General features: G+C 31.6%; 3 protein-coding genes and 3 non-coding genes across 8 annotated transcripts; 4 read left to right on the plus strand and 2 right to left on the minus strand.

The window, feature by feature from the left end:
* Window positions 1-1,757: 1,757 nt before the first annotated feature.
* Window positions 1,758-6,803, plus strand: LOC107905348 (pyruvate kinase 1, cytosolic). The gene is made up of 16 exons (XM_016831995.2): window positions 1,758-2,057; window positions 2,157-2,253; window positions 2,351-2,448; window positions 2,721-2,876; window positions 3,237-3,314; window positions 3,440-3,571; window positions 3,705-3,785; window positions 3,867-3,938; window positions 4,035-4,124; window positions 4,344-4,488; window positions 4,640-4,728; window positions 5,411-5,506; window positions 5,630-5,697; window positions 5,884-5,983; window positions 6,214-6,273; window positions 6,397-6,803. Exons 1-16 carry the CDS (start codon window positions 1,989-1,991, stop codon window positions 6,547-6,549), a joined length of 1,584 nt encoding a protein of 527 aa, XP_016687484.2. The 5' UTR covers window positions 1,758-1,988; the 3' UTR covers window positions 6,550-6,803.
* A 5,578-nt stretch (window positions 6,804-12,381) lies between these two features.
* On the plus strand, window positions 12,382-17,697 carry LOC107905347 (pyruvate kinase 1, cytosolic). Its single transcript, XM_016831994.2, has 16 exons — window positions 12,382-12,671; window positions 12,790-12,886; window positions 12,983-13,080; window positions 13,552-13,707; window positions 14,060-14,137; window positions 14,278-14,409; window positions 14,543-14,623; window positions 14,706-14,777; window positions 14,874-14,963; window positions 15,278-15,422; window positions 15,565-15,653; window positions 16,346-16,441; window positions 16,566-16,633; window positions 16,872-16,971; window positions 17,186-17,245; window positions 17,330-17,697. Exons 1-16 carry the CDS (start codon window positions 12,603-12,605, stop codon window positions 17,480-17,482), a joined length of 1,584 nt encoding a protein of 527 aa, XP_016687483.2. The 5' UTR covers window positions 12,382-12,602; the 3' UTR covers window positions 17,483-17,697.
* A 336-nt stretch (window positions 17,698-18,033) lies between these two features.
* TRNAR-UCU (transfer RNA arginine (anticodon UCU)) lies at window positions 18,034-18,106 on the plus strand. The gene has a single exon. It is a non-coding gene; the product is annotated as a tRNA-Arg (tRNA).
* Window positions 18,107-21,132: 3,026 nt separating this feature from the next.
* LOC107905346 (ATP-dependent RNA helicase dbp4) lies at window positions 21,133-23,025 on the plus strand. 3 transcript variants are annotated; one of them, XM_016831993.2, is made up of 2 exons: window positions 21,133-21,289; window positions 21,497-23,025. In XM_016831993.2, the coding sequence occupies exon 2, from the start codon at window positions 21,511-21,513 to the stop codon at window positions 22,825-22,827; it is 1,317 nt and encodes a 438-aa protein (XP_016687482.1). In that variant the 5' UTR covers window positions 21,133-21,289; window positions 21,497-21,510; the 3' UTR covers window positions 22,828-23,025. The 3 variants fall into 3 exon arrangements, with proteins under 3 accessions (XP_016687482.1, XP_040943572.1, XP_016687481.1); XM_041087638.1 differs by having other exon boundaries at window positions 21,137-21,319; XM_016831992.2 differs by having other exon boundaries at window positions 21,137-23,025.
* A 1,288-nt stretch (window positions 23,026-24,313) lies between these two features.
* Window positions 24,314-24,386, minus strand: TRNAR-UCU (transfer RNA arginine (anticodon UCU)). Its single transcript has one exon. It is a non-coding gene; the product is annotated as a tRNA-Arg (tRNA).
* Window positions 24,387-24,473: 87 nt separating this feature from the next.
* TRNAR-UCU (transfer RNA arginine (anticodon UCU)) lies at window positions 24,474-24,546 on the minus strand. The gene has a single exon. It is a non-coding gene; the product is annotated as a tRNA-Arg (tRNA).
* Window positions 24,547-25,290: the final 744 nt, after the last annotated feature.

Below are 25,290 nucleotides of genomic sequence, written 5' to 3' on the forward strand. Positions count from 1 at the left end.
TTATATTGTAATTTCTTATGCCATATTTGGTAGTTTAAACTGTAATTACACAACTATATAAATTTAAATTCTAAAAAAAATCGATAATATTTGATAAAAAATTCTTTATACAAAATAATACAAATTTAAAAAATCATCCAAAAAATATTCTATAATGCAGTTATTATAAAAATAATAATAAAAATAAATATCCTAAACAATTTTATCTAATTACTCTAGCATTTTATATTTGTAGGGATGTTCTCAACAATAATTAATAATAAAATACTATGTAACTTAATTAGTTATTTAGTATATCAAAATGCAGGGGTGAAGCAAGAAAATTTTTTTAGGGGAGCAGAAATAAAATTTTAATTTTTAAGAGTTTATATCTTTATAATTTTTAAAAGATTAAATTAAATTTTCATAATTTTAGGGGAGCTAAAGTATAATTTTACCTATACTAATTTAAAATTTTCTAAATGGCCAAAACAACAAATTTTCATTTTAGGAGGGCTGGGCCCCTGCCACTAGGGGTGTTCATTCGGTTAACCGACCGGTTAACCGACCCGAAATTACTATAACCGAATTAACCGACCTTCCAAAAATTTTAACCGTTAACCGAACCGATTTTTTTTAAAAAAATTTAACCGAACCGAAATTTTTTCGGTTAATAAGGTCGGTTAACCGAATTAACCGAAAATTATGTATTTTTTATTTTGGTTAAAAATTACCCGAATTACCCGAATTAACCAAATTAACCGAATTAACTGAAAAATACCCGAATTTTTTTATTTTTTATTTTAAAATTTAAAAAATTTATAAATTATTAAAGTAAATTGGGTTTTAGACTTTAGTAAATTGGGTTGTCTTTTAGTTTTAGTTTTATTAGATTGGGTAATCGGGTAAACTTTAGTTTTAGTTTTATTGGGTTGGGTAATTGAGTTTGGGTTGTGTTGGATAATTTTATTTATTAATTTTTTCGGTTAACCGAAAATTTTCGGTTAACCGACTGGTTTCGAACCGAATTAACCGTTAACCGAAAAATCATAAAAAAATTAACCGACCCCCGACCGAAAAAATTCGGTTAACCGACCGATTAACCGAATTCGGTCGGTTAACCGAATTTTTTCGGTTTTACCCGAATTATGCACACCCCTACCTGCCACCCCCTTGAATTCGCCTTTGTCAAAATGTATGGAAAATTATCTCCCATCAATACAAATTTTAAATTATTTAAATGATGTTAATAAAATAACAGATAATTATATTTTAAAATAAAATATCTCTTAAAATTAAATAATATTATTATATGAACGTATTTTTTTTAAAATTTAAATTATGTACGAGGTGTTAGAACGTCACGGATTCTAGTCTTAATTAGTTCAAATCAAATAAATTATTAAAAATTTAAAAAAACAAAAAACAAAATTTTTATAATTACTAAATCTGGTAATCACTAATTTAGTTGGTTTTTAGCTTAGTTTAATTTAGACAGTACCAATTATTGTTTTAATCAATATTACAGGTTCTTATCATATATATATTTATATATAATACTTAAAACTACCCATAGTCTCTCTCTAACTCTTATATAAGAGGACAATATATTTTAATTTATTCAAACCCACGTTATTCTGTAATGTCAATAAGATCGAACTACACCCGAATATTTGATGTGGACTCAATTGAAAACATATATTTTTAATAACTTTCGGTCCATTTCCAATCCAAAATTTTGCAAACAAAATAAAATATTTCGGATCCAAATTTGACCCGAGTCAGAAGAGAGAAAAAAAAAGGGAAAAAACAATGGTTGTGGTGGACCGGCACCAGGTTTCCAGTACTTCCACAAAAAAGAAAGTTTTACTCTCAAGAACAAAAGCATATTCTTTGATTTCAAAGCGTTTAATTTTTAAGGGAAAATAATCAAGGCTCTTCATTAGAGGATTCTCTGTCAAAGGAAAATCGAACTGTTTTTCTTTCTGTTTTAATCGGCGAAAAAGAAAATGCATTCGACTCATCTGTTACTCGAAGAGCCAATCAGGATGGCTTCAATCCTGGAGCCATCGAAGGCTGTAAGTTTTTCAATTTCAATTCAGTCTGTTTTTAGGTTGAAGCTGTTCGGATCCGAGTAGATTTGAATTTTGATTCGTTTTTTTTTTCATTTTTATCAGAGCTTTTTTCCGGCAATGACGAAGATAGTGGGAACTTTAGGTCCAAAATCTCGATCCATTGAAGTCATTTCCGGTTGCCTTAAAGCTGGAATGTCTGGTACTGTATTTGTTGCATCCATCTTCATTTTATAATTATGTATTGGAATTTGTTCCCTCAAACTCTAGTTTTATACAATTTTTCTTGTTTTGGATAGTGGCTAGGTTCGATTTCTCGTGGCATGATCCGGCGTATCATCAGGAAACTTTAGAAAATTTGAAGGCTGCCGTTAAGCTCACTAAGAAGCTTTGTGCGGTATATTCTTTGTATTTTGGTTGATATTTGTTAGTTATTTACTTTTCTTTGCCTCTTTGCTGTGTTTTAATGCGAATTATTAAGTATGAACTTTAGTTTTCAGCTGGAAAGAGAATCTTTTTGAAAAGTTATTTTATGTGAATTTTGCGAGCAATTTCGTGGCTTACTCCAGAAGGAGGGAGTTGACTGTCCTTTGATTGCTTTGATGGAGTCATGGAGATAATGGAAATTAAGAAAATAAAGTGATTTCTATTTTTGTTCTTTTTTTTCAGGTTATGTTGGATACTGTGGGTGCTGAGATGCAGGTTGTTAATAAAAGTGAGAAAGCTATCTCACTTGAGGCAGATGCTATCGTTGTTTTGACACCGGATGAAGGACAGGAGGCCTCTTCAGAATTATTGCCAATCAACTTTGATGGATTGTCGAAGGTACAAACCTTGCATGCTACCTCTCATTGCATTTTGCGTATCCCATGTTTGTCACCCTTAAAAAACATCTGCATAAGCCTTGTTTTAATGCCCTTTGGTTCCGAGGTTTAAGGCACAATGTCTTTTGATTGCCTGATTCCATTGTACATGACTACATTTATAGATTTATATACCGAGTTCCCTTTAATTAGGGGTTGGGAAGCATGCATTTGCCATTGCACAATGATTATGGATTCTTGGTACAAGAAATTTAGCGTGTCAACATTTTCCAGTTAGTTCAGAGGAATTTGTATTTGCTGGTGGTCGTCCTGTTTCTTCATTCAACCTTATGATAAAGCCATCAAATTTGATTTTTTGCAGGCAGTGAAGAAGGGAGACACTATTTTCATTGGTCAGTACCTGTTTACCGGGAGTGAAACCACGTCTGTATGGCTGGAGGTAAGTAAAGTGGAACCAGATATGAGCATCTCTTTCTCTTTGTTTTTGTGTGAAGATCTTTTTCTGTTATTTGAACAATTCGTATGCACCTACCAATAGCCTAAATTGCGACTGAAAATTTGCAGGTTAGTGAGGTAAAAGGAGATGATGTGGTTTGTGTGATTAAGAACTCTGCAACATTGGCTGGGTCATTGTTCACTTTGCATGGCTCTCAAATTCGTATTGGTTTGCCTACCCTCACTGATAAAGACAAGGAGGTAAGTTTGCCCTTGCTTTTTACCTTTAAAGATGAAAGTAATGGGGAAAGTAATCTCCCCCTTAGTAAGTTTTAGCTTGATGCCCTGCTTTTTTCCATGTAACTCTTTTCTGACCTGGTAATACTTACTTCAGGTTATAAGTACTTGGGGAGTTCAAAACAAAATTGACTTCCTCTCACTATCATACACACGACATGCAGAAGATGTTCGCCAAGTACTGCCTACCTTATGTTTGTTGGTTTCTTTTTTCTTTCTTTACTGTTTCTGCATTTATCTGACTGCATGATCTTTATAGGCTCGTGAGTTCCTTTCAAAGTTGGGTGACCTCTATCAGACACAAATATTTGCCAAGATTGAGAACATAGAGGTGCATTACTTGTATTTACAGAGAACAATGAATATGCAGGTTTTGATAGCACATGCTGCTAATAAGAATATGACACTAATGTTTTTTATTTTTCAGGGATTAAACCATTTTGATGAGATTCTTCAGGAAGCAGATGGTATCATTCTTTCCCGTGGAAATTTGGGGATTGATCTCCCACCTGAGAAGGTCGGTTTTGTAAATTGAATATGTTGTATTAGTTACTCTTCGAATAGTATCTTGTTGAATGATGGATCATATAGTCCATTCCACCATGTTTAACCTTGTAAATGCTTATTAGCTGCGTCACATTCTTGGTCGTAGTTTCACACGTGTAATTTAGTCTGATTCATGGATGTAGTGTCTAATGTCATTAGAGCATGCCGTTAATTACTTCTTTCTTTGCAGGTGTTCTTATTTCAAAAAGCTGCTCTTTACAAGTGTAACATGGCTGGAAAGCCTGCAGTCGTCACTCGTGTTGTGGACAGTATGACTGACAACTTGAGGCCAACTCGTGCTGAGGCAACTGATGTTGCCAATGCTGTTCTTGATGGTATATTATTGTGGACTCTCCTTTGGACTTTGTTCATTGATATATATTTCAAAGTTGGGTTTTGATGCCATATCTGATTGCCGCCACTCCAGCACCCACAATGCAGGACTTAAACACATCTTCTAATTATCCCATTTTCTTTTGGCTGTAGGAAGTGATGCGATTCTTCTCGGTGCTGAGACCTTGCGTGGATTATACCCCGTTGAAACCATTTCTACTGTTGGCAAAATTTGTGCTGAGGTAATTTCTCTGTCTCATAAATGTGCTTACTTGAATATTTTTGGAGACTGTGGCTTGCTGTTTGGACTGCTTGTAGACCTGAAATGTTCTCAGCCTAGAATGCTTTTGACTCACAAAACTTGCTCATATAGACATTGTAGACATTGCTCATATATTTTTGACTTCCTAGTAGTTGTTTGCGACCTGTGCAGCTGTCTATATCTGGTTCATAAGGGGTAAAAAGCACTGCACTTTTTTGTGTTTTTCCTGTGGATGAAAAATGTATCCTTTGCAAGGAAGAATCATATTCTTACCTGTTTCTCCAATCAACTTATTGTCTTCGGCTATGGTTTTACTAGCTTTCTAAACTTAGGGAAACCTACGTATTTTCTCATATTCTTCCTTTGGTTATGACCCTTCTGCAGAAATTTGACTTTCTACCATGCTAACCAAAAACCCGTGTTGGTGCTTTTTTTATGAAATAGCTTATAATTCACGTATCAACTTTTGATTTGGGATTCAGATGCTCTACGTTGTTGCATATTGCATCATGATTCATCAACTGGCCATGCGTGTCTGTCTATAAGAATCATGGATCACTTAATCTTCTGTAACTGTTGAAATCAGAAGTCATTAATATTTCTAATCCATTTCCTAAGCATTTTCAGCTGTGTGTTTTTTTGTTTCTATTTAAATTTCCCAGGCAGAGAAGGTATTCAACCAGGACATGTATTTCAAGAAGACTGTCAAATATGTTGGAGAGCCAATGACCCACTTGGAATCCATTGCTTCCTCTGCGGTATTTCTTCTTTCCCAGTGCCGCTCTTTGTATTCATGCCACATTAGTCTTTACCAACTTTAATTATAGCTAAACAACTGTGCATCTGCAACTTTGTTCTGATAGCATGAATTTCTTGTTTAGGTACGAGCAGCAATTAAGGTGAAGGCATCAGTTATTATATGTTTCACATCCTCAGGAAGAGCTGCTAGGTATTCCATCGCACATCTTGATTTATTTTAGTTATATATCTGAGCTGTTCTTTTCTTTTCTCAGCAGTTACCTCCCTGTTTTGTTTCTATGAACTCTAATCTCTTGTCAAAGCTGTATTACTAATGTTCTACATTATGCATACCTTGCTTCATTTATGTCGCAACTGTATTCCATGCATATACCAGATTGATTGCAAAGTACAGGCCAACGATGCCAGTTCTCTCAGTTGTCATCCCTCGCCTTAAGACGAATCAATTAAAGTGGAGCTTCAGTGGGGCCTTCGAGGTATGTCATTCACCCTGCATCCAAGAAGTCCGAGTAACCACTTAAAAGTGAAATTTTCTTGTTTTATAATGATCTGCAGTAGTCATCTAACAGAAAAAGCCAGAGTAATTTTTTGTTGCAAGTTAATTTTTAGTTCAGTCATCATAAGACTGTCAATGGAATGTTTATTTCAGTTTAAACATTTGTGTTGTTTCTAACGGGACTATATCTTTTTGTTGGCAATCATTCAGGCAAGGCAATCCCTTATTGTCAGAGGTCTTTTCCCTATGCTCGCTGATCCACGACATCCTGTAAGTACTGCTTTACAGTCACTGTTACCGTGTTCTTTAAGACCAAAGGAAACTTTTATATCTATATTCTATACTAATAGATTGTAGCAGAGAACTTATACAATTCTGCCTTGTTTTCTGCAGGCAGAGTCTACAAGCGCATCAAATGAGTCGGTTTTGAAGGTTGCACTTGACCACGGGAAGGCTGCCGGAGTTATTAAGTCACATGACCGAGTCGTCGTTTGCCAGAAGGTCGGAGATGCTTCTGTTGTGAAGATTATTGAGCTCGAAGATTAAACTTATGTTAGTTTCTCTCCTTTCCGAATCTGATTTTTGAAAGCGATGAATGACTTTATATAGCACCTGTGAGGTATTGGCTCCAGGTTTTGGTGGATTTGAAATTGTGTTAAGAATGCATACACTATTTTAAGTCTCATAAAAGGGAAATATGGCCCATAATCCCATAATTAGCTAATGGGAAAAGGCAAAAGAACAACCCCAATTTTTCCTTGATTCAGTGGTAAATAAAGATATTGGATCAGTTAAGAGTACTGAAATGCAATGCTGGCTGTAATCATTAAAAAAAGGCTTAATATATAGATTCATCTCTGAACTTGAAAGCTTTTCTCGAATTAGCCCCTAGATCTTTTTTTTATTATCACATTGGCCTTTAAGGTTTGCATCTGTTACACAAATTGGTTTCTATGGTTAACATAGTTAGTTTTTGAATAATTGGGTGATGTGGCTAAACAAGGAGGTGACACATGGATAAACACGAGAATAACACGTCTTTCTCTTTAAAATTTCAAAAAGAGTTCAATAATTTGATAGAAGAAAAAGTCTAATGGCTAATTTGAGAAAAATTGTTAAATTTAAATGCCAATCTATATATTAAGCGTTAAAAAAAATCCCAAATGGGGTATCTGTTTGACACAGTAATGGGGGTTTTTGTGGGCTATAGTTTGAGGGTTAATTGCTTAATGATAAATTGAGAAGAAAATGGCCACGTGGTTTATCCACTTGGCTTGATTCAGTGCACTATTTTTCATTTCTCCTACACACGCTATTTCCCTTGAAATTTCACATGCAAAATATCTTTTAACAATAAAATTAGTCTTATTGTGTTTTTTTTTCCATTAAAACGTTGTTTCACAATTCTTATAGTTGCATGTACTCTAAGATTTCGACCTTAAAACCAGGTTTTTTAAATAGGATCGGTAGTCAAATTGATTTGTTGATCTAATTTATTCAAACGATTTGATTAAATAAATCATTAAAAATTAATAAAAAATAAAAAAATATATATATTAAAAATTGGTTCAATTGTCTATTCGGCCAATTTTTTAATCAATTGAATCGGTCCATATTAGTTCAACAAGTTCAAAGCTTTTCTCTGGATCGATACTTTGACTAGTTTGCGGTCTTTAAAAAGAGCGGTGATAGCGAAATTAGTTACTGTAACGGTGAGATAAAAATTAGTGTTGAAATATGTTTTTGAATTTAATCACAAAGGTGACGGTAAAATGAATTATGATAAAAAGATAAGAATGCTGTGATTATACCCTGTAGTCTTGCACAAATTTCAATCCCAATCACATTACACTGACACTAATAAGTGATCCAAAGGAACCCTAAGCCAACCTTTTGCTCCTCTATCAGTCTTCTTCTCTATAACCTCTACAACCATCTACACCACTATAGTCCGATGACTCTCTATCCCACAAGAATAAACCGGTACCTTTCTTGTCATCTTTCTCCCTTTGTGGGTTCCTACTATCCACATGAAGTAATAGTAGGCTAAAGGGTTACAGATTGAAAATGTTGTTCCTCAACTAACCTCTACAACCATCTACACCATTATAGTCCGATCACTCTCTATCGCCCAAGAATAAACGGATACCTTTCTTGTCATCTTTCTCCCTTTGTTGATTCCTACAATCTACACGAAGTAATAGTAGACTAAAGGGTTAAAAGATTGAAAATGTTGTTGAGGAAATTATGATAATAATAGACAAGAACGTAATATTTTTCTAATGAATATTTGTTGGGTTCCACTTTAAAGAATATCTTGACGTAAGATTGAAACAATTTTACTCTCTAATTTTGTATTAGGTGTTTTTCTGGAAAATAACATAGTTAATATAGGTGAATTTGAACTCCTGATGGCGTAATGGATGAGGCGTCTGACTTCTAATCAGACGATCGTGGGTTCGAGTCCCACCAGGCGTGTTTATTTTCATTTTCGCATCAAAACTTTTTGTCAAATATCAGAAGTAGTCCCTACAGTTCACGAAGGTTGTAGAATTAGTCCCAATGTTATTTTTAGTAAATTAAATCGAATATATATAATATACATATTTTATTATGGAACAATACTTAGAACTACCTATAATCTCATCTTAACCTTTAAATAGGAAGATAAACGCGCTTGAATGCGCTCGAATCCATATTATCTTGGAGTAGCAACAATATTGATGTGAAACGAACTAAGACTCAACTGAACAAGGTTAATATATAATTTAATTAGTATACATTTTAAATATTTAATTTTGACTGAAGAAAAATATTATTTTTATGAAAGAACACATGTATTTAATTTTAATTTAATTTATTTTGTAATTAAAAATAGAGAAATAAATAAACTAAATAGAAAATACATAGGTAAATAATAACAATAGTGTAATTATAATTTAATATAAATTTTGCTTAGTACACAATTCTCAATGGAGTTTTACACTAAACCCAGAAGAGGTAAGTGTCTTTTACCCATTTCTTTTCTAAACAAAACTTTTGGTCAAATTTCAAAATTAGTGTCTGCAATTTAATCCTGAAAAATTAATTCCTCCTAATTTCAGAATTAGTCCCTACAATTTAACCAATCTTGTAGAATTAGGCCCTATAGTTTAACCAATCTTGCAGAATTAAGCTAAACAACCATTTTAGTAGAGTTCACTGAAAAAAAATCAAAAAAATTCTAAAAAGCTCATAAGCTATTTATCATCTCAAATGTGGTTATTCATTATGAAGTCATTCTTAGAAAAATAAGTGTTTACTTTAGATTAAGTATGATCCATGCATGATTTTCTAATTTTACGTTTGCCTCACAATTCAATATCAATCACTAGTTCATGTTTTACTTCTAATTTTGTCGGGTTTGGATCGGGTTTAAACATGATATTAACAATAATTTAATCTTTATGCTTAGTCATGTCCGGCCCGACCTAAAATATAGGCTTAAAATTTTACTCAAGTTCGCTCATATTCAGTGACAGAGTCATTAAGAGACCCAGGGGCCATGCCCCCCTAAAATGGTAAATTTTCAATCTAGGCCCTTTATAATTTATAAAATTTTAAATTAGTAATGGTAAAATTGCATTTTGCCCCCCAAGAATGATAAAAAAATTGGTTTAGCCCTTTAAAAATTATAAAGATATAGGCTATTAAAATTATGAAATTATATTTTTACTATTGTAAAAATATATAATTTAATTCTGCCCTCCAAAAAATTTTTTTTTACTCCGGCACTACTTATATTTGTAAATGACTAACCTAAGCTCATTTTAGATTTGCCTATATTATTTTTTTGGTTTTTTAAATATTTATATTTATAATTTAATATTTAATAATTATTTTTTATTTATTAAAAACTTATATATAGGCAGATAACTTTTTTAAAATATTTATATCAAAGCATTAAATATTACTATATAATTAATTTTTATGTGTTATTAATTACATAATATATAAAAATAACATAATATAACATAGATATACTATTCAAAAAAAATATAACATAGGTATAATGATAAATTTAGTCCTCAATATTTACATATTTTGTCTTTTTGACCTTTTTTTTAGCTAAATTTGGCCATTAAAAAGTTTATATCGCTTTTATTTAACGAAAATGCTAACTAAAACATTAGTTTTGCAACATTGTTGGTGTGGTAACTTGCGTAGCAGTCCGCGTGCAATTCATGTTAACATGACACTATTTGTTTTATATACCACATCAACCAATAATTTAAAATTTATAAAAAATATATATATAAAATATAAAAAAATGTTCATAAAAATCCAAAAAAGTACATGTGGATTGTCATGTAGGTTGTCACGTTTAAAAGTTTAACATTTTAATAAGTATTTACGTTAAAAAATTATTTTGATTCTTTTTTCAAAATGTTGATGGTCAAAATTGACTCTTTTTAAAAGATTAATGGTCAAATTGGCAAAAGATATAAACGTTAAAAGACTAAACTCGACATTATGCCTATAATATATTGTAAACATTAAAAATAGGTTGAGCCGGGCTTAAACCTTGAATGTTCAAGTTTAAGCTTAGACTATATTTTAAATGGGCCTATTCTGTTTACCAATTTCATTTTTTAAGTCCAAATTTTTTACACTAAACTCTTCTAAATTTCAAGCCGGCCTTCAAGTCTTTATATTCATGGCTTGGAGTTGAACAAAAGCAAATATGATGTGTATAAACAAACGAAGAAATATAATATGCACCAGAACATTATTATTTATTAAAATGATAATCCAATAAAAAATATAAATATATAGAGACTTATGGTATATTTTAATGAATAATTAAACAAAATAAATATGATATATATGCACCTCCTCGGATACTTTACCCTTTTCAATCTTTCCGCTTTTGATGGCATTCTCAATTATTTCACGGGACAGAATAATGTTTACAAAATGTTTAGTGGCGTTTTCAATTAGATTTGATCATGGGTTGGGTCGATGTAAAATTTTAGGTCCGTTTTTTAAGGTTTGGGTCTGGTTTGGTCTGAAAACTGGATAAATTTTTACCCAAGCCTGGCCTAAATTAAAAATACTAAACTCGAGCCCCATCCAATCCACTTGTACTATTTTTTTAGATTACTTTTTATATAAAAACAAATATTTTTTAGTATTATGCATATCCGTTTTATGGTCTATGTTTAGGGTTTGTAGCTGCCCCTCCCAACAATATTGTTTCCAATGTTTGAACCTATGTTTCTGATTAGTTATTATTGTTCAAGAAAATATCGAAGTAAAATACAATAATATTAATCAACAATCTACATTTATATCCTTAGCTTCTCAATAATATGTTTGTCACATCACAATTTGAAAATAACCTAACTTAAGGAATTTAATAATTATTGTTTGATGAGGACTGAAATTTTAGAATTTGAAAAGTACAATGACTAAAAATGACCAAATAAAAATATAAGGACTAAATCCATAACTTTTGCAAAGTACACAGACTAATAGCAGAATTTAACATTTCAAAATTCAGGTTGAATTGTTAGCACTATTAAAATTATTTTGTTAAATTTATATTTATTGCAACATCATTTCTTTAGTTACATGGATTCCGAGTGAGTATTATTTTTATTTCAAAATGTCACACTAATAAATTTTAACAAAAAAATTAACACCGTTGACAATTGGACATGGATTTTGAAATATGAAAAATAGAGACTAAATTTCTTGAAATAAAAATACAATGACTAAATTAAATATTTTTGAAAAGAATAGGGACCTATAACAATTTTAACCATAATTTTTTGTCTGAAATGATGCCTTGTCAGCTTCCTGTTAAGCTGTTAACGGCGTTAATAAAAAAGGGTAAACTACACCAATGGTCACTTAACTATGCATAAGTGTTTATTTTGGTCACTTAACTTTGAAAAGTAACTATTTGGTCACTAATGTTTTCGAAATTATTTTTTTGAACACCCAACCATTAAGTGACTAATGGTGGCACTTTTCTAATTAGTGTAATAATAAATTTAGTCCCCAATTCTTATACTTTTTATCAATTTAACCTTAATTCTATGTAAAAACTATTTTATAAAATCAAATTTCTTTGAAAAATTAGAAAATTATAAAAATTAAATAGAAATTTTAATAATATATAAAATATATAAATACATAAAAATTAAATGAAAATTTTAAAAGCTAAAAAATTATATAAAATATTTTTAAAAAATTAAAATAAAATAACTAAATAACTAAGTTTATAAAAAACATTAGTGACCAAATAGTTAATTTTCAAAGTTAAGTGATTATTGATGTAGTTTACCCTAAAAAATAAAAAAGGTGGAAATCATATGGTTGCTACCTTGTGATGGGCGGAACCAGATTTCCTGTATTTTCTGCAAAAAAAAAAAAAAAAAAAAATCACTCGGGACAAAAGCATATTCTTTGGTTTCAAAGCGTTTAGGTTTTACGGAAGCCAAAGAAAAAAAAAAAATCCCTTCGTCCTCTTAACGCTAAAGCTCTTTGATTAAACGATTCTCTGTCAAAAGAAGGGAAATCGATTTTTTCTTTTGTTGTAATCGGCGAAAAAGATGCATTCGAGTCATCTGCTACTCGAAGAGCCAATCAGGATGGCTTCAATCCTGGAGCCATCGAAGGCTGTAAGTATTTCACTTTCGATTTCAATTCAATCTGTTTTTAGCTTTCGTTTTTACGAGGAAGCTGTTCGGATCCGAGTAGATTTGGATTTTGATTCGTTTGTTTTTGTATTTTTCTCAGAGCTTTTTTCCGGCAATGACGAAGATAGTGGGAACTTTAGGTCCAAAATCTCGATCCGTGGAAGTTATTTCCGGCTGCCTTAAAGCCGGAATGTCTGGTGCAGTATTTGTTGTATCAATCTTCATTTTATAATAATGTATTGGAATTTGCTGCGTCAAACTCTAGTTTTATACATTTTTCTTGTTCTGGACAGTGGCTAGGTTTGATTTCTCGTGGCATGATCCGGAGTATCATCAGGAAACTTTAGAAAATTTGAAGGCTGCCGTTAAACTCACTAAGAAGCTTTGTGCGGTATGTTCTTTGTGTTTTGGTTGATATTTGTTAGTTATTTAACTTTCCTTTACTTCCTTGCTGAATTGTCTGTCTTAATGTAAAGTATAAAGTGTAAACTTTGTTTTCAGCTGGAAAAAGAATACGCTTCCTTATGTTTTTCCTTTCGAAATGATTTTTTTAACTTCTTTTTTGTTGTTTTAAAGCTGGCTTTTAAGCTGTCGAGCTGATGATCTGACCTTTGAGTCAGTGTATAAATACTTGTTAAGCTGTTGAGCTGCTGATGAAAATTACCTTTGTATTTCTTTTTCTGTTGTTTGCATCATTCTTGTGCTATACTCCCATCCTCTCTGTTCATATCAGTTTACTTTCTTGAAGATTCTTGATCTAGCACCAGTTTTCTAATAATACTGTCCTTTGATTGCATTGATGGAGAAAATGGAATTTAAGAAAATAAAGTGCTTTCTATTCCCCCCACCCCCCCTTTTTCAGGTTATGTTGGATACTGTGGGTGCTGAGATGCAGGTTGTTAATAAAAGTGAGAATGCCATCTCACTTGAGGCAGATGCTACGGTTGTTTTGACACCGGATGCAGGACAGGAGGCCTCTTCAGAATTATTGCCAATCAACTTTGATGGATTGTCGAAGGTACAAACCTAGTCCACTACCTCTCATTTCATTTTGTGCATCCCATGTTGTACTCCCTGAAAAAAGTATCTGCATAAGCCTTGTTTTCTTGCCCTTTGGTTCCGAGGTTGAAGGCACAACGTCTTTTGGATGCCTGATTCCATTGTACGTTCATAGATTTATATACTGAGTTCCCTTCCTTTAGAGGTTGGGAAGCATACATTTGCCAGTGCACAATGATTATGGATTCGTCATCCAGGAAATTTAGCGTGTCAACTTTTTCCAGTTAGTTCAAAGGATTTTGTAATTGCTGGTGGTTATCCTGTTTATTCATTCAACCTTATGATAAAGCCTTCAAAATTGATTTTTGCAGGCAGTGAAGAAGGGAGATACTATTTTCATCGGTCAGTACCTGTTTACTGGGAGTGAAACCACATCTGTATGGCTGGAGGTACTTAAAGTCAAACCAGATATGAGTACTTAAAGATCTTTTTCTGTTATTTTACTACCTATTTGTTGGTTGATCAATTAAAGATTTGGACAATTCGTTTGCACCTACCAATAGCCTAAATTGGAACTGAAAATTTGCAGGTTAGTGAGGTAAAAGGAGATGATGTGGTTTGTGTGATTAAGAACTCTGCAACATTGGCTGGGTCATTGTTCACTTTGCATGGCTCTCAAATTCATATTGGTTTGCCTACCCTCACTGATAAAGACAAGGAGGTATGTTTGCCCTTGATTTTTGCCTTAAAAGATGAAAGTAATGGAGAAAGTGATCTCCCTCTTAGTAAGTTTTAGCTTGATGCCTTGCTCGTTTCCATGGAACCCTTTTCTGACCTGGTAATACTTACTTCAGGTTATAAGTACTTGGGGAGTTCAAAACAAAATTGACTTCCTCTCACTATCATACACACGACATGCAGAAGATGTTCGCCAAGTACTGCCTATCCTATGTTGGTTGGTTTCCTTTTCTTTTTCTTTAACGTTTCTGCATTTATCTGACTGCATGATCTTTATAGGCTCGTGAGTTTCTTTCAAAGTTGGGTGACCTCTATCAGACTCAAATATTTGCAAAGATTGAGAACATAGAGGTGCATTACTTGTATTTACGGAAAACAATGAATATGAAGGTTTTGATCGCACATGCTGCTAATAAGAATATGACACTAATGTTTTTCATTTTTCAGGGATTAAACCATTTTGATGAGATTCTTCAGGAAGCAGATGGTATCATTCTTTCCCGTGGAAATTTGGGCATTGATCTCCCACCTGAGAAGGTCGGTTTTGTAACTTGAACCTGCAGTCTCTTTACTGTTCTTAAAGTTCTTATTATAGAATATGTTAGTGGTTTATATGAATACTAGAGATCCAATTTGCAGAGGGCTATGAATATGTTGTATTACTTTTTCTACAAGATTTATCTTGTTGATTGATGGATCATACAGTCTGTTCCATCATGTTTAAACCTTTTAAATGCTTATTAGCTGCTTTGCATTCTTGGTCCTAGTTTCAAATGTGTAATTTAGTCTGATGCATGCATGTAGTGCCTAATTTCATTAGAGCTTGCTGTTAATTACTTCTTTCTTTGCAGGTGTTCTTATTTCAAAAAGCTGCTCTTTATAAGTGTAACATGGCTGGAAAGCCTGCAGTTGTCACTCGTGTTGTGGACAGTATGACCGACAACTTGAGGCCAACTCGTGCTGAGGCAACTGATGTTGCCAATGCTGTTCTTGATGGTATATTATTGTGGACTCTGCTTTGGACTTTGTTCATTGATATATCTTTCAAAGTTGGGTTTTGATGCCATATCTGATTGCCGCCATCGCAGCACCCACAATGCCGTACGCATCTAATTATCCCATTTTCTTCTGGCTGTAGGAAGTGATGCGATTCTTCTTGGTGCTGAGACCTTGCGTGGGTTATACCCTGTTGAAACCATTTCTACTGTTGGCAAAATTTGTTCTGAGGTAAATTCTCTTTGTGTCTTGTAAATGTGCTTACTTGAATATTTTTGGAGACTCGTGGCTTGCCGTTTAGTGGAATCTTTGTAGGCTTGAAATGTTCTCAGCCATGTATGCTTTTGACTCACAAGACTCACTCATATAGATATCGTTTTTGACTTCCTAGTAGTTCTTTGGGACCTGTGCAGCCATCTCTTCTGGTTCATAAGGGTTAAAAAGCACTGCACTTTTTTCTGTTTTTCCAGTGGATGAAAAAAGTTATCCTTCACAAGGAAGAGTCATATTCTTACCTGTTTCTCCTGTCCAATTTATTGTCTTCGGCTGTGGTTTTACTTGCTTTCTACGCTAAGGGAAACCCAAAAATGGGCAACACTTCCAATACCTGTTTTCTCATACTCTTCCTTTGGCGATGGACCATTCTGCAGAAATTTGACTTTCTACCATACTAACCAAAAAAATGTCTTGGTGCTCTATGTAAGAATGTAAAATTCATGCATCAACTTTTGGTTTGGGATTCAGATGCCTTACGTTGTTGCATATTGCATCATGTTCCTTCAACTGGCCATGCTTGTCTTTGGGAATCATGGATCACTTAATCTCCTGGGAATGTTAACATCAGAAGTAACTAATATTTCTCATCCATTTTCTAAGCATTTTCAGCTGTGTTTTTTTTTTTGTTTCTATTATATATCCTACAGGCAGAGAAGGTATTCAACCAGGACATGTTTTTCAAGAAGACTGTTAAATATGTTGGAGAGCCAATGACCCATTTGGAATCCATTGCTTCCTCTGCGGTATTTCTTCTTTCCCGGTGCTGCTCTTCGGATTCATGCCACACTAGTTTTACTAACTTTAATTATAGCTAAAACAAATGTGCTTCTGCAAAATTGTTCTGATAGCATGAATTTTCTTGTTTAGGTACGAGCAGCAATTAAGGTGAAGGCATCAGTTATTATATGTTTCACATCATCAGGGAGAGCTGCAAGGTATTTCATTGCACATTTTGATTATTTTTAATTATACATCTGACCTGTTCTTTTCTTTTCTCAGCAGTTACTTCCCTATATTTGCTCCCTTATTTTTTTCTGTTGTTTCTTGTTTTGTTACCATCAAACTCTCTGAACCCTTGTCAAAACTGTATTAGTTCCATCCCTTTTACTAATGTTTTACATTATGCATACCTTGATTCATTTACGTGGCATCTAAATTCCATGCAAATACCAGATTGATTGCGAAGTACAGACCAACAATGCCGGTTCTCTCAGTTGTCATCCCTCGCCTTAAGACAAACCAATTGAAGTGGAGCTTCAGTGGGGCCTTTGAGGTATGTCATTCACCCGGAGTCCAGGATGTCCAAGTAGCTACTTTAAAGTTAACTTTACTTGTTTTATAATGATCTCCAGCAGTCATCTAAAGGAAGCTGGCGTAGTTTTATACTCAACTTTGATTTACATTGCTAGTTAATTTTTAGTTCGGTCTTTCATGAGACCGTTGATGGAATGTTTATTTCAGTTTATTGAACATTTGTGTTGTTTCAGGCAAGGCAGTCCCTCATCGTCAGAGGTCTTTTCCCCATGCTTGCTGATCCCCGACATCCTGTAAGTGCTGTATGTTCATTGTTACCATGTTCTTTACGTTCGTTGTAGCAGAGAACTTATGTCATTCTACCTTGTTTTGTGCAGGCGGAGTCTACAAGTGCATCAAATGAGTCAGTTTTGAAGGTTGCACTTGACCATGGGAAGGCTGCCGGAGTTATTAAGTCACATGATCGAGTCGTTGTTTGCCAGAAGGTCGGGGATGCTTCTGTGGTGAAGATTATCGAGCTCGAAGATTAAACTAATGTTACTTTCTCTGCTTTGGGATTATTTTTGGAATCTGATTTGTGAAAGCGATGAATGACTATATATAGCACCTGTGGGGTATTGGCTCCAGGTTTTGGTGGATTTGAAATTGTGTTAAGAGTACATCATAAAAATTAAGAATGCCATGGTAAATATGGCCCATAATCCCATATTTAGCTAATGGAAGAACAAGCCTTTTTTCTCTTGAATTAGTGGTAAACTGAAATGCAATGCAGGCTGTAATCTTTATTCATTATTATTTTCATGTAATTTCGCATCATTAGACCATTATTTTGTTTCTAGCTTCAACATTACATTGCTCCCTTTTTAAATAGATCATAGATTCTTTTCAATTCAGACAGCAATGGTAATAAAAGTATGTTCTTTTCATTTACTTTGCTTGGTCATAAAAGCATTTCATTTAGCAGATGAATTAAGTGATATGATAAAACTGGAAACATTTAATTTGGAAGTGCTGCAAGCGGCTCTCAAACATGCGAGCTGTAATCAAATATATAATAAAATTTAAAACAGTTCAATCAAAAGCGCTTGTGGCCTAATGGATAAGGCGTCTGACTTCTAATCAGACGATTGTGGGTTCGAGTCCCACCAGGCGTGAGTTTAATGGTTCTGTCTTATTAAAAATTGTGGTCTAATTTCAGATTTAGTTCCTACAGTTTAGCGAAACCTGCAATTAGTCTCAATGGTTTCTTTAGTAAATTCAGTCAATAAAATTTTTGGTTTAATTTCATATTTAGTCCTTACTGTTTAGTGAATATTTGGTCAAAATTCAGATTTAGTTCCTACATAGTAAATAAAATAAAATAAAATAAATTAAAAATTCAGGAAAAAGGTCTAAAAATATATATGTTTATATTTTTATTATTTAATAATATATATTATTTCATAATTATTATTAAAAATAATGTATATAAACTCAAATCGTAATTAAGTAATTATACAATATTAAAAAAAAAAGTACAATGTTGAAAAGATGGACCTGCTGTAAATTTATAATTTTAATTATTCAATCTTAACCTTTTTATCACTAAAAAATGGGTATAAATAAATTAATGATATTATTAATGTATTAAACAATAATGCTAATTCCAATTATAAAATAAATGTTTTATATGTGTTTGCCTTACAGTAACACATCTTTGTGACATTTTTTTTTGTGTTTTTGTCATATGATAACATAATTAATCTCAATTTAAATAAAAATAATTTAAAATGATAATATATTATTGAAATTGTAATTGAAAATAAATTACTTTAAAGAGTTTATTAACATTTTATTTATTTATTTGGTCAATGTTAATATGTGTCATGCTTTATAATCAAACAGGTGGATCTATCTAAAAAACAATCTATGGACCATCCGGTAGGTTAATTTCAAACATAATAGACCATATTTTAAAGTAAAAATATTTTAATCCAAACCAAGAAAAGGTGTCATCTGTTTTCTTTCTGCATTCAAAATACAATATTGAAATTAATATTTTAATATATTGTTTTAAACTTTATGTCAACAAATTATTTTATAAAATATTCTCACTATATCATTCAGGATCCATTTCTAATTATTTAATAATTTTTTCTATGTAGTTGGCACATAATTTTGATTCTCTGAACCTTGAATATTGAAACTGAATCTTAAACCTTAAACCCTGAACCCAAAAAGTTTAAAGTTTAAAGTTTGAGTTTAAGATTTAAGGTTCGAGTTCGAAGTTTAATATAAAAAAAGGATAAAAATTATGTGTTAAATACATAAAAATTACCGAAATTTATTAAATAATTAAAAAATCATAAATACATATCTTGTACGTCTAAAGGAGAATTATCAAATGTTAAATGGTTGGCATTTACCTAATAGCGGTTTCTATGGGATCGAATTAGACTTCAAAGCTTGTTTTGCTATTTAAATATGAAAAAATATTTATTACTATTATACATATTATAATTATAATTAATATTTAATTATTTAAATCACAATTCAACTAGAATCTATCTAAATGTTTTAAAGCTCAGAGTGAGAATGGAACCCTCGACCACTAGTTAATATAAGAAAGACGTTTACCATCTCACCTAATTTGATATAATTTGGTCTTCTACATTTACAGATTACAATATCATTAGTTGATCTAAATAATTAATATTCTTAACTATTTCCGTTAAATTATTAACAATAATTTTCTTAAAAACATGATCTTTCTGATGCATAAAAAAAATCCATTACAGAACTATAATTCAGTCATTATAAATATTTTTAATAAAGATACATTGAATTTTTTTGGTGAACATTACAAGAACAAGGTAAAACCCGAATAGCAAACACGACTAATGCGGTTCAAATCCAGGCCACACATGGGACGGTGAACACTCTGACCATCACATATATTGAAATTTTAACAAACATATTGTTAAATAAATTAAAATTATATAAAAATAAATAAATCCTTAGAAATTCGCAGACAAAACATTCTAATATAATTAAAATTTATTGAACAAATAAACCTTAAAAATAGTGCCTACTTGAAAAATAGCTCCCCATAAAAAGTAATCCAAACAATAATATCATCTTTCAAAAAAAAAAAAATCATTGAAAAGTAATTGTATGAGCCAATATATTCATAATTAAAATATTTATAACTAAATATTAAAAATTATATATAATTGTTTGGAATAAATTTTTTAATCTAATTTTCATGGACAAATGCATAAATTTAGATTAGGGCAGAAAAAATATATCCAGATTCCGGAACATAAAAAAGTATTTCAATTGATGAATTTTAATTTTGAATCGGATTGAATTAATTGGTTGGATAAAAAATCATTTGATATATGATCCGAACATAAAGATTGAACTGATTTTTTAATGAATCATATATAACTGATAAAAAATCAAAAATAAAAAAACCTATAAATATTTTAAATATTTTTATTAATTTTATAATTTTTAAATAAATATTATTGTGAACCGACAATCAATGAATAAAAAATTGATGGTCTGGCCTATTTGACCATCGATCTAATTATTAAAATATTGTTTATAAATCGAAAATGACAATTATTTGAATTGAATCATATTTTTATTCAATTTTTTAATTAAGTTTGATTTACTTATAATATAACATCAAATATACTTATAAATTAGTGAAAATCCTTAAAGGATTATAAATATATATTTAAAGAAATTACAAATTAAAAATAAATCTAGATGGAATAAATAATAAGAACATGTATAATTATATATACAAAACAAAATTTGTATTATTATAAAAATTAAAGAAGAATTGAATAGAATTATATTTGTAAAGTTCTATGATGTTGTGTTTATCGTTCTAGATGTGATTTGGGTTTGAGTTACGCTAATCATATTAGTTGTTCGAGTTTTTTTTGTTATTATAATTTTAAAAAATAAAATTATATTTGTATATGGAGGAACGTGGAGCATATTAAAGTCCTTTCCCCCCCTAGTTTTACGAAATCCCGTGGGTTTATAAACTATTATTTTATATAAATATCTCAAAGATGGGGTCATATGGCAAAAACCAAAACCATGGGCCAAATTTTCAATCAGCTTCAGCACAAAGAAAAAAATATGTAACTTTACACATATATATATATCCTAACTAAAACCAGCTGCTCAGCTCTCTGTATATTTGTATAAGCCCCCCTTTGTGATGTCTTCTATATCTCAATTAACTCTCTCTCCACATTTCTTACTACATCATTAAAATTCTCAAACTACAACTCTAACTGGTCAGTTTGAAGAAGAAGAAAGGGAGGTTTTTGCAGGTGACTGATGATTGTTACACTTCAATGGCAGTCAGTTCTTTAATGGGTTTTCCTTTTCCTTTTTTTTTTTTGGTTTGTGTTTTGATTGTTGGGAATTCATGCTTTTAAGGTTGTAGGGCTAATGAAGAAGGTGTTGTTTCTTTTTATGTTTTGTTGTATTATTTGAAATGGAAACTAATAATGGTTTGTCTGGTGGGATGTTTCTAGGGATTGGTTCAGGAATGTTAGGCCTTGAAATGCCATTACACCCTCAACCCCAACAACAACCTCAAAATCCCCAAAGTGTTCAAAACCCACATAGTTTACATCATCAACAACAACACCCACAAGTGGTTGCTTATGCTCACCATGAAACACAACATGTTAAACAAGGTTACCACCCTTTTGGTTCTAAACCCAAACAAATATCCACTATTAGTGATGAAGATGAGCCTGGTTTCACTCTTGACGATGGTGGTAGTAAGAGAAAAGCTTCACCATGGCAAAGAATGAAATGGACTGATAACATGGTCAGGTTATTGATAATGGCTGTTTATTACATTGGTGATGATCAAGCTAGTTCAGAAGGTGGTAATAATAATGATCCTAGTGGTAAGAAAAAAGGTGGTGGTGGTAGTGGTGGGTTACTACAAAAGAAAGGGAAGTGGAAATCAGTGTCAAGGGCAATGATGGAGAAAGGGTTTTATGTATCACCACAACAATGTGAAGATAAGTTCAATGATTTGAATAAAAGGTATAAAAGGGTTAATGAAATCCTTGGTAAAGGGACTGCTTGTGAAGTAGTTGAAAATCAAAGGTTGCTTGAATCAATGGATTTATCACCTAAAATGAAGGATGAAGTTAAGAAATTGTTGAATTCTAAGCACTTGTTTTTTAGAGAAATGTGTGCTTATCATAATAGTTGTGGTCATGTAACACAAGAGGTGGCTAATGAGACACCACCTCAAATGCAACAAAGGTGCCTCCATTCATCGGATAATGCTCAAATCGGCGGCAATCCAGTCGGTGGTTCGACCGAGACGTTGAAGTTAGAAGAGTCTGATGATGAAGATGATGATGATGATGATGATGATGAGTCTGATGGTGATGATGATGATGATGATAAAGAAACAATGGATGGACATGATGAAGATCAAAATGTTGAGAACTCTTCACGTAAAAGGCCTAGAAAGGGAGGTGTGTCACCATCGATGCAACAATTGAGCAATGAAGTAACGAAAGTGATACAAGATGGATCAAAGAATAGTTGGGAGAAGAAGCATTGGCTGAAGATGAAGTTAATGCAATTAGAAGAACAAGAAGTGAGTTATCAATGTGAAGCATTTGAGTTGGAGAAACAAAGGCTTAAATGGGTGAAATTTAGTGGGAAAAAAGAAAGGGAAATGGAGAAATCAAAGCTTGAAAATCAACGAAAACGGCTTGAGAATGAACGAATGGTGTTGATTGTAAGGCAACAAGAGCTTAAATTGGTGGACATGAGTGATGTTCGACAACATGCTTCTAATAAAAGGGGAGACCTATCAAGCTTCACTAGTTAAAAGCTCGAAAAATGTAATGTATGGTAAAGAGGTTTTTAGATCATCAATTAGATACTTTTATATGAAAAAAAAAAATAGTTGTTCTTGCTTTTGTTCATCTAACTTTTGTTTATGAATTTGGGTTTTCACTCTTTGTAACTATTAGTGATATAATGAAATAATTGCCATAAATAGATGATGATGATGAGTTTGTATGTTTCCTAAGCCTTATTTAATTATTTGGAATTTTTTATTTAAGTAATTATATTTTTAAAATTGTTATTGTTGGTATCATTGCATTAATCGGAAGTTTTTTATTCTTTTTATTCTATAATTAAATTTTTTTTCATAAAACAATTTCGAATGTAATAAATCTACAAATCAAAATCCATATAGCTTTCTTCTTTGATCTCTAACAATGATATTCAAATTCACTTGGATTTAATGTATGTTTTTTTACTCGTTGATGGGTATTGACTCACCATATTGATCGATGAATTGTCGCTTAAAGCTTACTAGTTTACTATAAAAAAATTTAATAGTTCGATGATCAATTTATAGTTTTTGAAATTGAGTATCCAAAATATATACTTAATAATAATTTAACCTTAGGTGCAATTTATCCATTTTTTTTATTGATTTTGAGTTTTGAAATGAAAATTAGTGCTATTCAAGATGAAAAAGGAATAGTTGGTGTCAAAATATCTGGAAAACTGAAAACTATAAATGGAATGTCTCAAGTTAGGGTTGGGAAATCAATGAAGAAAAAGAATATAATTAGTCAATATGATATTCTTTTTGGGTGACAATCATGGTATTTAGTATCCGACGTACCGTTTTGGTTTGTCTCGGTGAATCCGATTGGTACAAAATTTTGATGTTTTAAATTAACTTTTAAATTTGTTTATATTAGTCATTTTAATTTTTTCTATAATTACATTTAAAATTAGTAATTATTAAACTAAAATTTTGAACCTAATTAATAATATTAGAACTTATATTTACATATAAATATATTTATACGGATGTATTTGACATATATTTGTTAGGTATATAATATATAATTTATTTATTTTACCAAAATAATATATAATTTGTTAAGAAATTAAAAATTAAACAATAAATATATATGTAATTTTGTTTTAAAATATAAGTAAATCCAAAACGGTACACTAAAATAAGTAAATTTATATTAAAACTTTTAAAAATTTGAATTTATATTAAATATTTCTATAATTTTAGGGGCTAAAAAAAGGAGTTTCCACCCCTTTTTCCCTGAAATATTTTGAATTTGTTTGATTTAATTTACTAAAAAATTAATTGAGGCTAATTCTGACAGTTTCATTAAAATTTAGGGACTGATTCTGGAAGTGGACCAGAAAATCAATGAGACTAATTTTTTAAGTTTCCCTAAACTTAGGGACTATTTCTGGTATTTGACCAAAACTTTTTGATGAGAAAGGGCTATTTCTGATGTTTGACCAAAAAGTTTCAAGGTGAAAATAAGCACGCCTGGTGGGACTCGAACCCACAATCGTCTGATTAGAAGTCAGACGCCCTATCCATTAGGCCACAGGCGCTTTTGTTCTTAAAAAGTCAAATTTACATAAACAGTAGGGACTACTTCTGACATTTGACCAAAAAGTTTTGATGAGAATAAAAATAAACACGCCTGGTGGGACTCGAACCCACAATCGTCTGATTAGAAGTCAGACGCCTTATCCATTAGGCCACAAGCGCTTTTGAATTCAAGTTTCAATTTAAGATTTTATAATATCACTATGTTTTAATTTTTTACAAATCAAATCAAACTAAAGCTAAGGCATATAATGAAAGATTTGCAATGAATAGATGGTGAGCTGTATGTCTACTAAGCCTATTGAAAAGATTCATCATATAAAAATGCCTTTGCATTTGTAATAACTAATAATCATTGTGAAGTGGTTTATCACTTTGGGTTATTTATTCAAGTTTGAGTCTCGGTTTAGAATTTAGTAGTTGAGTTACGTTTTTTAGTCTAAAGGCTAAATTGAAATTCAAGAAAGTTTAGATAAAATTATTAATTTTGTATAATACATTTGGTCAAAAAAATTAGGCCCATTAAACTCAAGCATGGTCTAGCTCGCGTGATCCATTTTTCTAATTTAGTGATATAAATCGATTAATGTACTTGAGAGGTATCTCTATTATAGGGATTTGATTAAATTAGTCCCCTACTATTAAATAGATCAATTTAGTCCTTATACTATTAAAATTAATCAAATAAGGGCAAATAATTGGAATAGAGTTAACATTTACTGTTTAAAAAATATCACTTACTGTTTAACAAAGTTAATATTTTTGACGTTTTTATGGTTCTGTAAATGAAATCTTTTGTTTGAAACTGGTCATTGTACATCAACATGATGTACATGTGGCAAGCCATGTGTAACTATTTTCTTATTCTGTCATTTATGCCAGTTTTTAAGAGTAGAAATTGATGAA

Source organism: Gossypium hirsutum, chromosome D01 (genome assembly GCF_007990345.1).
Source record: "Gossypium hirsutum isolate 1008001.06 chromosome D01, Gossypium_hirsutum_v2.1, whole genome shotgun sequence".
Classification (NCBI taxonomy): domain Eukaryota; kingdom Viridiplantae; phylum Streptophyta; class Magnoliopsida; order Malvales; family Malvaceae; genus Gossypium; species Gossypium hirsutum.

Excerpts from the sequence above, each read along its gene's own strand:
- LOC107905348 (XM_016831995.2), top strand. The coding sequence starts at position 1,989 with ATGCATTCGACTCATCTGTTACTCGAAGAGCCAATCAGGATGGCTTCA. Across the intron at positions 3,315-3,439 it reads CCACGTCTGTATGGCTGGAG|GTTAGTGAGGTAAAAGGAGA; the intron begins GTAAGTAAAGTG and ends GAAAATTTGCAG. Across the intron at positions 6,274-6,396 it reads TCGCTGATCCACGACATCCT|GCAGAGTCTACAAGCGCATC; the intron begins GTAAGTACTGCT and ends TGTTTTCTGCAG.
- LOC107905347 (XM_016831994.2), top strand. The coding sequence starts at position 12,603 with ATGCATTCGAGTCATCTGCTACTCGAAGAGCCAATCAGGATGGCTTCA. Across the intron at positions 16,442-16,565 it reads AATCCATTGCTTCCTCTGCG|GTACGAGCAGCAATTAAGGT; the intron begins GTATTTCTTCTT and ends TTTCTTGTTTAG. Across the intron at positions 16,972-17,185 it reads GCTTCAGTGGGGCCTTTGAG|GCAAGGCAGTCCCTCATCGT; the intron begins GTATGTCATTCA and ends GTGTTGTTTCAG.
- LOC107905346 (XM_016831992.2), top strand. The coding sequence starts at position 21,457 with ATGGAAACTAATAATGGTTTGTCTGGTGGGATGTTTCTAGGGATTGGT.